This window comes from Callithrix jacchus, chromosome 14 (genome assembly GCF_049354715.1).
Source record: "Callithrix jacchus isolate 240 chromosome 14, calJac240_pri, whole genome shotgun sequence".
Taxonomy (NCBI): domain Eukaryota; kingdom Metazoa; phylum Chordata; class Mammalia; order Primates; family Cebidae; genus Callithrix; species Callithrix jacchus.
Window position 1 is genome coordinate 7,072,026 of NC_133515.1, and position 14,578 is coordinate 7,086,603.

Genomic DNA, 14,578 nt, shown 5'->3' on the forward strand with positions numbered 1-14,578 from the left:
GAAATTCTGATCCTTTATTTCAGGTTTGTCACATGAAAAATCCAAATTCTAATTTCACTTTTTTAATACACAGTTTAGGTAAAAATCATTTTTAAAATAAGATTTTATCTTTATTTGTATGTACTTATATAAACATATAAAATACCTGGGCATAGTGGCTCACGTCTGTAATTTCAGCACTTTGGGAGGCTGAGGCAGGATTGCTTGTGCTCAGGATTTTGAGACCAGACTGGGCAAGAGCAAGACCTTGTCCCTACAAAAAATAAAAAAATTGGCTGGATGTAGTGGTCTGTGTCTGCAGTCCCAGCTACTTGGGAGGCTGAGGTGGGAGAACTGCCTGGGCCCAGGAGGAGTTCAAGGCTGCAGCAAGCCTATGACTGTGACACTGCCGGGGCCCAGGAGTTCAAGGCTGCAGCAAGCCTATGACTGTGGCACTGCCTGGGCCCAGGAGTTCAAGGCTGCAGCAAGCCTATGATTGTGGCACTGCCTGGGCCCAGGAGTTCAAGGCTGCAGCAAGCCTATGACTGTGACACTGCACTTCAGTCTAGGCAACAGAGCAAGACCGTCTCAAAATAAATACATAGACGTTTACTATCATTTCATGTAAATACAAGTCTTTATACATAACCTTTACTTTTAAATTCAACCTTGGCCTAGTACAAAGCAGACTATCAAGCTAAGAAGTGTTCATTATAAACAGAGTGTGTCAAATCTTCAGATTTGGTTGGTATGTTGCTACTCAAATACCTACCCTTAAGAGTTATTTTTGGAAGGCACAAGTAACAGAAGAGATCCTTGTTTGTATCTTCTCCCCTTCTCAATCAAGCACATAGTGTTTCTCTCAAGGTGAGGCTCATGGGGTGAAATTAGAACTTACAATAGGTAATAGGTGTTTGGGGGGCCTCAGGAGATTATTCTGATGGAGCAAGTTTAGGATCGATCTCTGAAATACTTTTTTTTTTTTTTTTTTTTGAGACAGAGTTTCGTTCTTGTTACCCAAGCTGGAGTGCAATGGCGCCATCTTGGCTCACCGCAACCTCTGCCTCCTGGGTTCAGGCAATTCTCCTGCCTCAGTCTCCTGAGTAGCTGGGATTACAGGCACGCGCCACCATGCCCAGCTAATTTTTTGTCTTTTTAGTAGAGACGGGGTTTCACCATGTCGACCAGGATGGTCTCGATTTCTTGACCTCGTGATCCACCCACCTCGGCCTCCCAAAGTGCTGGGATTACAGGCTTGAGCCACCGCGCCTGGCCCCTGCAATACTCTTTCTAAGGGAAAGTCTGCCAATACACTTTTTCTTTTTTTGAGATGAAGTCTTGCTCTGGTGGGCTGGAATGCAGTGGTACAATCTCAGCCAACTGGAACCTCCACCTCCTGGGTTCACGTAGTTCTCCTGCCTCAGCCTCCTGAGTAGCTGGGATTACAGGTGCACACCACCATACCCAGCTAATTTTCATATCTTTAGTAGAGATGGGATTTCACCGTGTTGGCCAGGGTAGTCTAGAACTCCTGACCTCAATCGATCTGCCCGCCTTGGCCTCCCAAAGTGCTGGGATTACAGGTGTGAGTCACTGCGCCCAGCCCTTCTTTCGTTTAAGTGAGGGTTTATGTGAAGCTCACCTGTACGCAGAGCTTGACAGCTCATCATCTGCTATGGTGTCCAAAGAGAATCCCAAGCCTTGAATTTGTCCCGATTGTGCAATTAAGTGCATGTAGGAAACCCTGCTGCTAACATTGTACAAGGCCTGACGTCAGCCCACACACCAAAGCTCCAGCTGCACAGGAAATCAGGTCCCGAGGAATAAATCGTAGGTTGTAAAAGCAGTGTGGCGTGTTCTAATGAGTTCTGGCATAAAGCAGAGAAAAGGTTGGATTCACAATCCCATCAAACAACATTTCGACTAAACCTCCCACCTTCATGGGGATGGTTTCCATTTTATGATGTAACTGACCTCCAACAGAACATTCATGTTTGGCACCTTCTAGTTACCTAGCAAAGGCTGGCTTCAACAGACTGGAAACAAAAGGATGAGAAAGCAAGTTGTAGCAGGCAGGATTAAACCAGCTGATGCGTTGTGGCATACTGAGACTTGCCTAGTGTCTGTGTGAACTCAATGGGGACCACAGAGGAGTTGAAAGAGTCTTAAAATTGGAAAAGGGTCAACACACTTCTAGTTAAAAGAAAAAAAAATTTGGATGTGTAACCTGTGCACCATCACACAGGTTGCCTTCCATCCAGCCTGGCTTTGGGGTACAGCTGTATTAGCTGATAAACTTCTAAAACATTCAATCCCAGTGGGTAAATAGCTGTTTCCAGTATCCTGAGCCCCTGTGCCATAGCCCAAGGCATCCCTTCGTTGTCTTCCCGCCATAGTTTAGAACTGAAAGGGGCATCGCAAGCTGTGGTGCTGCCGGTAATCTCCCGCAGGTGGTCCTCAGGGCCCTTCCCCAGGCCACCCCTGAATCCCTGCTATCTTCCCTCTGTGCCTCACTTTTCCCCTTCTCCGCTGGCTTCCTCTCACTACACAACTTCCTCAGACTGAAGGATGGTAAAGGTTGGCCAGTGGTGAGTTGGACACAGACTGTTCCTGAGCATGCTGACTGTGACCAGAGGGAATGCGGCACAGTGGGTGCCGAGTGAACCTGTGGTCAGCCTGGCCTGGGGCCTCTGAGCCAGCACTGCTCAGCCAGATTCCTCAAGTGTAATGGAGTAACCCAACATACACCAAAGTGTTAGCCAGGTACCAGAAACAGAGTCTGTATTCAACAAATGGTAGCAATTACTGCTTTTTATGAGGCCTTTTAGGATAGTGGCAGAGGGAAAATGCTTACTGGATGAATCCAAACAGGCTTCCAAGTTGTTTTTGTCAAGGACTCTCCATGATTGCCATGGGAACACACACAACTCGGTCAGACTGCCGGAGGTTCCATCAACGAGAAAGCAAACCCCATCTTACCTGTCAACCCCACAGAGTAAGGGAAGGATAAGATGGTTTACTTTGGTGTGAGAAAATCCTAATTAATAAATCTTGTGTGTAAAAAAACCACAAAACAAGTCAAAGCTTTTGAAAAAAGCATCATTTATTTCAAAGTACAACACAAAGTTGTATTTTAAGAAATACACATTCAATCTTGTATCTCAAGACTTGGCTATGTGCATTTCGATTTATCTTTAAAATAAGTTCAGGTATACAAATGTTACATACCTCAAGTACAAACAGCACAGAAAATGCATATGGTCTCAACTGAATGTTTTTACATTCATTCACTGTTCTTAAGTTGACTTACATTTCTGCAATCTCCTTTTAAACCAAGACAGCCTTACTTTAAAAAAATATTCTGTATTTTCAGCACAAAGTCCTCATACAGTTTTAAAATTAGATCTTGGCGCATAATATTGTGAAATTATTAAAAACCAAACTTGGTAATTTAACAAAATTGCCACATGCCAGAACTTCTGAATCAACTCAAATTATTCCCGTAGCTGTAATGTCAAATCTGTGTTCATACAGATAAATAAAGCATGGGGGAAGACAGGTGGTGAAAACGCAGTAACGGGAAAGGTTCTCAGATGTACAGGTCTTATTAGAGTTTGTGGCTTAGCCCACTTTTCTCTAAAAGCACAACAGCAAATCTTGTATTATCATAATTGCAAGAAAGATCTGAAAGAAGCAAGTGGTCTGAACCTGCCCTGCTTGGGTCTGTTTTGCAAAGATGACGAGGGTGGGGAGGGGGAGCTGCAGTAAGACCCTTAAAAAGATGTTTCAGAAACTGGCAGATCATGATCTGGACAAGGGCCCACTATGTTGGTTTTTTTTTTTTTTTGCCTAATTCTCATGAGGAAAGTGCGAATTAGACCAAGGGTCTGAGCTTCTTCTTCCGATTGTGGGACTCCATATCCGCCAAGGGTTGTAGGTCTGTCCCAAGTCATCAGCTGGATTGGAGGTGGAGGGTGTGTGAGGAGCATGGGAGTTTTCTGTGCCCATGAGGCCAATGCTTGCCAGCGTGTTTGCTGGAGTGGTGAAGGGAAGGGCGCTGCTAAGGTTGCTGGACCAAATGGAGTTGCTGAATGGAGTGGTAGACCACAGGCCGCTGGTGTTACCGAGGACCGACTGTGACAAAACAGAAATCATCCAGCATTGGTCCAAAGGGTCAAGTGGGTATGCGGTAAGAGCGTAAGGCTACAGAAAAGATAAGGCTGGGGCACATGTTCCTCTCATTTTATTTACTTTAGAACAAATGTTATATATATATTTTTGAGCAGATGATTCTGATTTTTTTGAGACAGTGTCTTGCTCTATCACTCAGGCTGGAGTGCAGTGTGTGATCATGGCTCACTGAAGCCTCAAACTCCTGGGCTCAAGCGATCTTCCCACCTCAGCCTCCCGAAGTGCTAGGACTAAAGGCATTAGCCACTGTGACAGCTGGTTGTGATATTTAAAAAAGAGAGTTGTATTGGAAGACAGCTGGCCCATCTGCCTGTGCATTGTCTGTGGCTACTTGTGTACTGCAATGGCAGAGGTGATGCATGGCCTTCAGAGCCTAAAATAGTTACTATCTGACTCTTCATAGAAAGTTTGCTGACTTCTCTTTTAAAGAGTGGTTCAGGTGGTTTTAAAACAGATGCCTGAATAATTATACATGAAGAGAAACTTTGGAATCTATGTAGTTGAAATAGCTATCATGAAACCTTGTGTGTCTAATTTGGTTTCACTGAGAACAAAGAGGCAAATGCAGTGGGGTCATATTTTTCTGTCGTAATTTTGTGGAAGCCAAAATTGCTAATTAGTTTCCTTGGAAAGAATATTCTTTTGGAGTATGATCTTTGCAGAAGACTTTAGCCAAGAAGCAAACAAATGCACTCTAGAAAGTCTAAGCTAAGAGACAGATGCTTCTCAGCAACAAAGTCAATGCAACATCCAGCTTGTTCCTGGGAGCCCAGTGACTGCATCGCATAGACACTGAAGTCTTCCCTCAGCCATCTGAACCCGCCACAGGCCTACAGTCACGCTTGTGGTCCATTTACGGTTGTGAAGAGGCAGAAAATGCCCTTGATCTATTAGGAGGAACTCCAGAGACCAACCTCATAGCTGTTCAGTTGATCTTCCTGAAACTTCCTAACTGTAATGGCTCTGAAGGGCATTACTGGTAACTGTGACAGACTATGAAGACAAAGCAATGGAGACAATAAAAGTACTAACCCACCCCTCTGATGATGCTGTTTGTTGTTTCTAACTGTGCCAGTGCCACCCATGTGACAGCAATGGCAGAGATGGTGAGTGAGTGGGCCAGGGCCAGGCCTTGGCCCTAAGTACTCACTGTGGCTGTGTGGGTCGGGGAGCCGGAACTGGCTGGCCAGGAAGGACTGGGGTCTGTCGCTGGTGAGTCCCAAAGGTAGGAAGGGCCACTATTAAACTCGTTCCAGCTCCTCTGTGAGGTCTGATTGCACGATCGAGATAATCCAAGTTTGCTGAAAACTTCTGAAAATAAAATAACAGTTATCAAGTCCTTATTTGGTTTTGCCATGTTTCTAGAGCAAGATGGGGCTTCACTCAATGGCGTACCTCCCACCACGGCTCCTGGAGCCACCACACTCACTTCACCAGCCCACCACAGCCCAGAGGGAATAGGGGCAGGGATGTCCTTCAGAACTCAAGTGCACAGCGCACGATCTGATATGCCACCAATGACATCCAAATGCAAACATTACCCCCCTCACATGATAGCTAATGCAAAGCTTCCATGGTGACCTCTAGTTCTGGAGAGCAAGAAGAGGACCCCTGGCATGCTCAGGGGTCCCATTTCAGAACAGAACCCTTCTGTGAAGCCCTTTAATACCTGCTGTGAAATTCACACCAACTAGCACATGTACACAGTGTTGAACTCGGTCCACTGCCCCTTTGGGCTGTTGGTGTGGTAGAAGGAGGAGGAGGGGAGGGGACCCTTCCCAGGGAGCTTCCTGCGGGGCCTCCTTCCACAGGGCTGCTGTGCTGTGTTCTCCAAGACACAAAACCATACCTCCTCTCCCTTCCTCTGTCCACAGGCTTATTAGTTACACGTCTAGTGTTAAACACTCACCACCAGTTAGATTAAAAGAATTTCCAAAGGCGGAGAATGAATTGAGGGGAGTGAAGTCAGGGCTGCTTGGGTTGCTGACGGGACTCCACAAACCCGAGCTAAACGTTACAAGAGGAAAACGCAATACACAAAAATGTATGATGGTTAGTGAAAACGGATCCATAGTGCACAGCTTCACAAACAGGAGACATTGCTCAACTGGGGGTACTCATATATTAAAAACAAAGACAAAAGAAGGAGCTGAACAATGGCTGCTTACCACAAAGATTAAGCCAGAGTGAGCCTGAGAGCTCTGGATGCCCTATCACTATCTCACAGCCTGGTTCAAAGCAAGTGTTTTACAGAGAAACATTTTTTTCTGTTGGTTTGCTTTTTTGTAATGGAAGATTTATTTAAAAACGACTTCAAATCCAGGACTGATTTCCTATTAGTGCCAAGTAGGTAAACTGGGGCTCAATTGTTATTTATCTGGGAAAGTCAACCAAGGCAACTTCTGCGGGTCACCATACCAGCTAGATAAAAAAAAAAAAAAAAAAACCCTCTGGTTCAAGAAAGGGGCGTGGTCAGTGATTTACTATAAACTCTCTAGGATTCACTCCACATTTCCTTCCTCCCAAACAACTTTTGCTCTTCTACTCTAACGATCAGATCACATCCTCTCTTACCACAGACCAGGAGATGGAGGAGAGTGAGAGGTTTAATGTGTCAGCCGGGCTGAGACAGATGTGGGGTCCCCCCGTATCTGGTCTCCCCTGGGGAAGGCATAGCAGCCGGCTTTCTGCTTCTACCCAGCAGACAAGGTTTCTTAGAGGCACTAGACCACTTCTGACAAATGTCTCCTTGTAAGTTAGGAGAAAAATGCCCTGAAACCCATTTATGGATAAAAGGTGCTAATCCAACTTGAGAAGCAGCCTTCTTTCTAGTGGTGGTCTACTGTACCTGTCTGAGCCATCGCTGTCAACAGGAGCGTGCGAAATGCCGAGGCTACTGGAGAAACCTGTTTTGTTTGAAGAAACTTTAGCAAAGCCATTCCCACCTGTAACAATGGACATTGAATCAACAGAAGGCACATCAGAACAGAGGTCATTCCGCCAGGCCTGGCACCTGATGTGGAAGATCTCAGAAGCAAAGGCACTGACCTGGGCTCTTGTCATAACCGGCTGTGACTGCAGCAAAAGTGGGGTTGCCGTTCTTGCCTGGGAGCGAGGCTGCTTTTGTCAACTTGTGTTTGTTTCCGTTTGGCTGCTTTATTTTAGGGTCACTGGAAAAAGCAACAAAGAGAGAACTCATTCCTCATCAGCAGTGCCCTATCTCAGGGAGGTGTGGGACTAGCAGGATTGAACCCTGAGTGGGCTTCTCTGCAGCGGGGCAGGTCACAGAGCATAGGTCAGTCTCGTGTCCCATGCTCTGGGGCCTCAGACCACTTAATCAGATAGAAATAGAGGGGTTTCTGGGGAAAGATAAGAAAACAAAAGATCACTATGAAAGAGACCAGGGTGGGATCACAATTTATGGACTGGCAGAGGCTTCAATCACTCTTTAGTGAAAAATGCTAGAGAACCACTTGGCAGGAAATGCAGAGGGGAGCACGAGCAGGGCAGGCACTGACACTGGGCAGGGCTGGGCCTCAGAAGTCTCCTTCCCTGCCAGGACAGGGCCACGTGCGCCTGTGGCAGGCTCCCTAAGCAGAATGGCTCCCCCAACCTCAGTGGTTACTGCCTCTTGGGCAAGGCAGGGAGGACCTGCCCCCAGGCTGGCCAGTGGATGTGGCGCATAGAAACCCACACCACGCCAAGGCACATGGTGAGAACGCCATCCGTGACCGTCAGGCTTGTGCTATACTGTGGCAGGTGGATGTGAGCGAGGCTCTGTGCCTCACAGAACAGCATGGTTCCTGCATCCTGTCTGTGTGGTCAGGAGGCTACCCTCCTGGGTGCACACATCCCCTCACCCAGCATAACAGCCTTGGACCAGATCCAGAACTTCTAAGTCCTAAGCTAAACTTCCCAAAGGCCAAAAGTAGTGTCACATATTTCCATATTCCCAACTCACAGGAATCCCCTTTAGGTCTTCGTGTAATGCTTAGCAGACATTCATTGGCTCCTCAACGAGAATATCACGCTAGTGAATTAAACGATGCATTTTTCGGTCCACGGGTGGGAAGAATGAACGGATTAGAATGGGAATGGGGCTACTGTTGGTGCTGGGCACGAGCACAGCAGCAGGAAGGGGGAGTGGACCCCAGGTAAAGGGGCCAACACAAGCCCGCAGCTCTCAAAAGTAACACTGGACAGTGGTCCGTGGTGGCTGTTTACATTTAAAGGGCGTGACATCAGTTTTTAGGCACATTTCGAGCTGAAGATTGGAAAGCAAGCAGCAGGCCTACCTGCTGGAGCTGCTGTTGACGATGCTGCTGTAGCTGCCCCGGGCCACGAAGGGATAAGGGGCGGCTGGGGGAGACGGAGAGGCAGGTGTCGGTGAGGTCTGGCGTTGTTTTAAGAAAATGTCTGCATTGAGGGTTTGCAGAGAAAGTTTATAAAGACTATCAGTAGCTGGAAATTAAAAAGAAAAGGGCTCATTAATGTGGTGTTTTGATTAGTACTCTTTCAAATCACTTTCGATGTTTTCTAAGACTATGTAGCACTCAAGTGCTTTTACAAAGACAACAGAAGAAAGCTCTTAGATGTGTTCTCTTTAACAGGTTTTAAAGAGAAAGCAGCCACATGTCTCTGGACTGAGGGATCTGAGGGAGCGAGAGCGTGCCCTGTCCCTGCTGTTTTGCATGGTGACCTTTAACGTCTTCAGTTCTCCCACCTCAGGCAGGGGAGGAGGGTCTTCCACATCCTCCAGGGGTGGACAGCTGAGGCCACTGCCTGGGGACCCGGAAAAGGCTCATGCCTACATGCAGGTTTACAGCTGTACAAGGTGCAGTGGTCTGGGCTGAATCCCCAAGTTTGGTAATGCCTCTCTGTCGGCATAACTGGGATGTGCAGCTCAGATCCCTATTTTATAAGGACAACAGCTCCTTACATATTGTGTGCCCTTTAAGGTAATGTCTATACACCTGTTTTAAAAATCTTAGACAGGCTTGGCACAGTGGCTTGGGCCTGTAACCTCAGCACTTTGGGAGGCTGAGGTGGGAGGATTGCTTTGAGCCAGGAGTTAGAGGCTGCAGTGAGCTATAATCACACCATTGCATTCCAGCCTGACTCCATCTCTTAAAAAAAAAAAAAAAAAATTAAAAATTTCAGTCATAAAAGAGTATTCTATATCCAGTAAATGGAAATATGTATAATTTTTATCAGAAAAATGTATCATTTTGCACATCTCTTGTGTGCAACTTGGTGCTGCTGTAGCTATTGCAAGAGGAAGAAGGTGAGGGATGGGCTTGGGCCCTGTGAACTCCCATCACCATGGAGCATGATCTTTAGTCCAGGCCTGCCCCACTGGGCATCCTCCCCGTCGCTCCCTGGCTGGCCTCTCAGGCCCTGTGAGATTACTGCATGCCCTGAGCATACCGTGCTCCACTGATCCTGTCCCTCACTGCCATACTGCAGCCGCTCTGTCTGCTGCTTCTGCTTCCCTGGTGATACTCTCCAGCACAAGCTGCTTCTCCCTCATCCCCAGGGCTCAGGGCTAGAATAAGGCTCTCCATGCCGTGGCTGGATCAAGACTCCAATGTGGCCCTGCTGAGCAAAGCAGCCTTCTCTTCAAAGCCCATGCTCTCCACTCCTCATCCTTAGAGCCACCGGCTACCTTCTCTCCCACCTTCCCCAGTGCTGCCGGTGCCGGGCGGTCCTGTCTCCCACCCGCACACCCTCATCCTTGATGATGTGGGCCCCCCTACTTGCTGGCTCTGTGGATCTGCTGACCTGATGCCCACATTCAGGACATGTCTCGTACCAGTCTCCTGTATAAGCCCTGCTCAAATCTCTATGTCCCCCTCAGGCTCCTCTGAGGCCTCCCATCTGACACAATGTCTACACTGTCAACTTGCTATTTGTACTGTCCTGACCCTTCCCTAGCCACCTTCTCCGGCTTTCCCCTGCCCCTGCAGTGACTTGTTCCCTCGTTCTCTGCCCACACTTGGAGCAGGCTGTGCCCCACTTTGCGTGTGCTTCATCCACCTGAGGTGCCTGTCCTAGGGAAAGGTGCTGGCAGCTCTCGTGGGTGGAATGTGTTTCACAGGGCTCAGTGCTGCAAATGCTCCCGAGACAGTAATGATGGAATGAAAGAGGGAAAGCAAAGGGAAGTTAGGAAAAGCCCCCACGGAACAGTGCTTGAGGGAGAAGCAGAGGAGAGACCAATAGCACAGTGGGTGCAATTAGAGAACGTTTTGATTCAAATACTATAACATTTTTCCTTTGTGGCTTCTGATTTGCCTTTCCTTTTAATAACCCTTTTGTATTTTTTATATTTTTAAGTAATGAAATTATTCAAGGAGAATTTTCTCCACAACTTGTATGGTACACAGGCTGCACAACTCCCCCAGTGACTACTGCCATATGCTGGCTGCACAGTCTTGAAGGGGACCAATCCTTTCACCCTAAGGAACTGCACTAAGCTCCGCGCCGCTAACAGCGCTCCTAGAACTTCAGGTCTAAGCAAGATGAAACACCAAGGGAGGCAAAGGAAGAAAAGGGGATGAGAAAGAGGGGGCAGAAGAAATAGGTACAAGTGATGGAGAGTGTGTGGGACGGACTCTCGGTTTCCTCCACCCATACTCTATCGAGTGGATCTCTGTTGGAACTTTCTAGTAAGGCTGGCAGTGAGAGTAGAGAGATCACTGGGCTTAGAACCAATGTAAGGAATTGCCTGGATGGAAAAACACAAAAGGACTGCACAGATGTGGGCTGAGAAGATAAGCTCTGCGCCTCTTCCCCAACTGCACACTATGGAGCTCTTCCTGAAGCACCATGCTCAGATGTACCAGCTGGCCTCTGCAGAAGAGCCAGGCAGGAAACAGGCCTGCAGGACTGGCCACAGTTCCTCCTCCAGATGGTTGGCCTGCCATTACCCACATTCCTCCCCCAAGGAGTGGCACCAAAATCTCCTGCCTGGGGTTGGGTCCTGTCATCCTTTTCCCTCCACACTGAGAGAGTGATGCCAATACATGGCTCAGGTGCCATTAGGTGGGGTGCTGCCAGCCAGCTTCTGGCTTTGTCTGTCGCCTACTTTCCTGGCAGCATGACTCTGCATGCTTGTGTTGTTACGTCACCAGCAAGGTTCGTGTCACTTCACTGGGTCTCAGAACACCCCTGTGAAACTGGCTCCAGGGACTGTGTTCTGTTGCTGAAAGTGGCATCTGTTTCAAGGGGAACTGCCTAAATCATGGAGTGTCAAGCCAAGAGCCAACGGCCAGCTGAAACCTCAGGGGGCTCTAGGAAGCAGAAGCATCCCACCTGGACACACGGGCCACCCACGGTCTCTTCAATATGTTGAGTGAATGAGGATTTAGGATTGTATCTTACCCCAGGCAAAAAGTAGTATTAAAAGTTGTCAGATGTCTCATGGCAAATTGGGCTACAGGATGTATCTCAGAGGGCATCTCTGCCCTCTGAGAGTGTGGACGCCTTATCTGAGCCTCCAGGGTCTCTGCCCTCATTCAGCCCAATGGGCCTGCCCTTCGCCTTCAATGACTTGACTGTTGCTCAAACCTGACTGCATCCCTGGTCTTCCTTATTGCCTTCTGGTACACTCGAACACAGCGGCGAGTGTGGACCAATCAGTCCTAAGGACATCTCTTGATCCCAAATCCCTGCTGTCAGCCCCTCCCTTTTCTGGTCTCTGTTATCCCCCTTTTCAGGTCAAGTGTCTGTAGAGTAAGGACTTCTATTTTAGTCGACTGTGCTTACTGTCTTGATTTACTGTGGGCTAAACTGGAGAAACAAGGTCACGAAGGTAGTGAGAAAAATCATAAAACCTTTGTGTAGGTTACTTATGTCAAAAGACATGGGTGAAGTTAGGAGGAAGTGGAATTTTTACAAAACAAGTACACTATAAATGAGGAACTCATCAGGTAAAGGACTGCCGAGTCAATGCTTCTGTAAAGCAAACACTTCTTTAGAAGATTAACCACTCCAACAGACCGTTCCATTTTGCACATTGGGCAGTGGTGTGCTAGTATACCAGCTCCCTGAAAAAAAAAGCCCTGATGTGAACTGTTTAATGATAACCCTGATATAAATAATCTTACCAGGATTGATTTCAGTCTACAGCAGTTTAGCCGCTGACTAGGCTAGTTAACTCTACAGGGGCATGGACTCTTGGCTGGCAAAGCACTGCCAATGGGTCTCCTTTTAAAGCAGCATGCCCCTGTAGAGTTCCATGCCCAGAGTGCGGTGGGCTGTGGGTAAGTGGAGCCTTGTGGTTTCTAAACCACTATACTTACAGCTGCCGGGTTTGTGAACTGGAACGGAATCCCACTCAGGTGGAGGAGAGTCTTTTTCACCCTCTGAGCTACTGGAGTTGCCTAATTCTTGACTATTCGGGAGGAATTTTGCTAGGGCAGATGGTCTGTTATCCACTAACTTATTTGTACCTGTACAAAAATCAGAAAAGAACATGGTTAATGAAGGATAACTCCTTTTTTTTAGGTCTATTTCAATGAACTTTCTAAGGAGAACAAGAACACAGCCTTAAGCCTTACAATAACTACTGATTGCTTACTGATAATGCACAACAATTATTAATATAGTGCACTATGGAAAGATCTGGAAGACATGATCACAGAGAACAAAATGACAGTACCTTTTGTTTTCTGGGAATTTCGTGATTTGGATCCACCTGCCAACACAGCTGGAAGAGGAATCTTGCTTGGGAGATTTCTACGTTGCTTACTTTCCAAAGGGGGAGTATATGGTAGTTCTAATGAACTGAAAGACAATCGTGGATGGAAAATACAAATTTATTCCTTTGTTTTGGAGGACGGAAGTCATCAAGATTGTAATTCTTCTACAATGCAACTGCATGTAGGAAGCTAATGTGGCTTCCTGGGGTGTTACCTACTCTTGGTCCTAACTCAGGACTGGCTGCATGCCCAGCACTGTAGCTAAGACTGCGCAGCAGACATTCAGCAATTGCAGATTGAACCTTTGCTATTCTGAGTGTTGACAATGAACTGAGGTCCATTATTTAATAATATGTAGCAGGAGGGAAGGATATCTCAGATAAGGTGGAGGAAGAAAACCCTTAGCACCAACTTGCTGCTCAGGGCTGGAAGTGCAGTCACTTTGCTTGTGAGTCTCTCCCCCAGCATCTAGACTACCACCAGTAAGATTCCTGAACATGAAGATTTTGAAAGATCTGATCTATGATATTAGAGGTTCCACTAGTCAAAACTGAACCCATTTTTCTCATAAAAATTATGAGGTGACCCAGAGCTAAGTTCCTGGTTATTGCAGGGAGTGGGCTAGGATGAATTTTATTCCTTATTCTTGAACTTGGGTTAATCTTAGGCAAAACATTTAAATAGTTTTTAAATTGATTTATTTAGAGTGATATGCTTTCTGAAAGATTCTGAGGTAAGCTTAAGATAATAAGCATGCATAAATAGGACAATTAATTGACTCTCAACTTCCTATCAGCCACACAAAATGGGAAGCATGATAGTTTTAAACCTGCTGGGAGACAGCAGCTGGAAAGAATGAATCTCTGAAAGAAATGAACTGGGTAGCTGGCTCATGGAAGACAGCACTGTGAGTGGAGTACTTATATGGGCTACAAAGGCAATTTTTATGAAGCCGCATCTCTAATGCCCACCAAGACCATATCTGGGACTGGGAGGACCTCCAGAAGGAGCTTAGCTAATGTGGTCCAAGAAGGACCTTTTCTAGCAAAAGCTGAGATGCAGCTCAGAGAGCCCAGGGGCTCCTTTGGAGAAATTTTCCAAGAATCCTCAGGGATTTCCTGATGACAACTGTCAGTTCAGGGCTGAGCTGACAGCCAGCTTTTCATTACAAACCTACAAAGTCTACACAGATGGTGTAAAATGGATGCCTCTCCAACATTTTCCACATTTCAGTGTGCTTCCTGCTCCCAACCCTCCTGGCTCCATCTTCCAAGTTCTTCATAAACCACCTTGCCTTCTGTCCTCCCACCCCACATCCTCACTCCCAGGATATAGTGCATTTCAGCTAAGTTCCAGGTCAGAGGCAATCCACTGTGCTCATTCACAGCAGATTTCAAAGGTGAGAAGAGTTCAAACTTTCCAGACCTAAGGGCATCACAACACCCTAGCTCCCCAACATCCCCCATGTAAAGTGTGAGCTCATAAATAAATACATTTGAGAAGGCTATTTACAAACATTTTATAAGGTAGTAGGGTCAAAGGACATTTTCTTTTCATTCTTTTATTTCTCTGTATTTCACAAATTTTCCATAATAAGTAGGTATATATCTGGAATTAGTAAGAGAGGAAACTAAAACCCAAAGGGTTTCCATTAGCCCAAACAGGTAGAGTTTTAGGTAAAATAACAAACTGAAGTGAAAAATTCACTA

General features: G+C 46.6%; 1 protein-coding gene and 1 long non-coding RNA gene across 7 annotated transcripts in view; both read right to left on the reverse strand.

Moving 5' to 3' along the window:
* LOC144579222 (uncharacterized) lies at nucleotides 1–1,847 on the reverse strand. The gene is made up of 2 exons (XR_013526315.1): nucleotides 1,622–1,847; nucleotides 1–253 (listed from the first exon to the last, which is right to left on the reverse strand). It is a non-coding gene; the product is annotated as an uncharacterized LOC144579222 (long non-coding RNA).
* Nucleotides 1,848–3,064: 1,217 nt separating this feature from the next.
* TMEM131 (transmembrane protein 131) overlaps nucleotides 3,065–14,578 on the reverse strand; it is a 247,039-nt gene continuing 235,525 nt past the window's right edge. For 3 of the 6 annotated variants that reach the window (XM_017964076.4, XM_002757394.5, XM_035271640.3), the window contains 8 exons: nucleotides 12,830–12,954; nucleotides 12,471–12,620; nucleotides 8,466–8,631; nucleotides 7,219–7,340; nucleotides 7,019–7,115; nucleotides 6,080–6,177; nucleotides 5,321–5,481; nucleotides 3,065–4,113 (listed from right to left, as the gene is read on the reverse strand). In XM_017964076.4, coding sequence (XP_017819565.2) covers nucleotides 3,829–4,113; nucleotides 5,321–5,481; nucleotides 6,080–6,177; nucleotides 7,019–7,115; nucleotides 7,219–7,340; nucleotides 8,466–8,631; nucleotides 12,471–12,620; nucleotides 12,830–12,954 — 1,204 coding nt within the window. In that variant the 3' untranslated portion in view covers nucleotides 3,065–3,828. The remainder of the gene's footprint in view (nucleotides 4,114–5,320; nucleotides 5,482–6,079; nucleotides 6,178–7,018; nucleotides 7,116–7,218; nucleotides 7,341–8,465; nucleotides 8,632–12,470; nucleotides 12,621–12,829; nucleotides 12,955–14,578) is intronic. The other 3 variants (XM_008980096.5, XM_078348698.1, XR_013526314.1) reach the window with 2 other exon arrangements.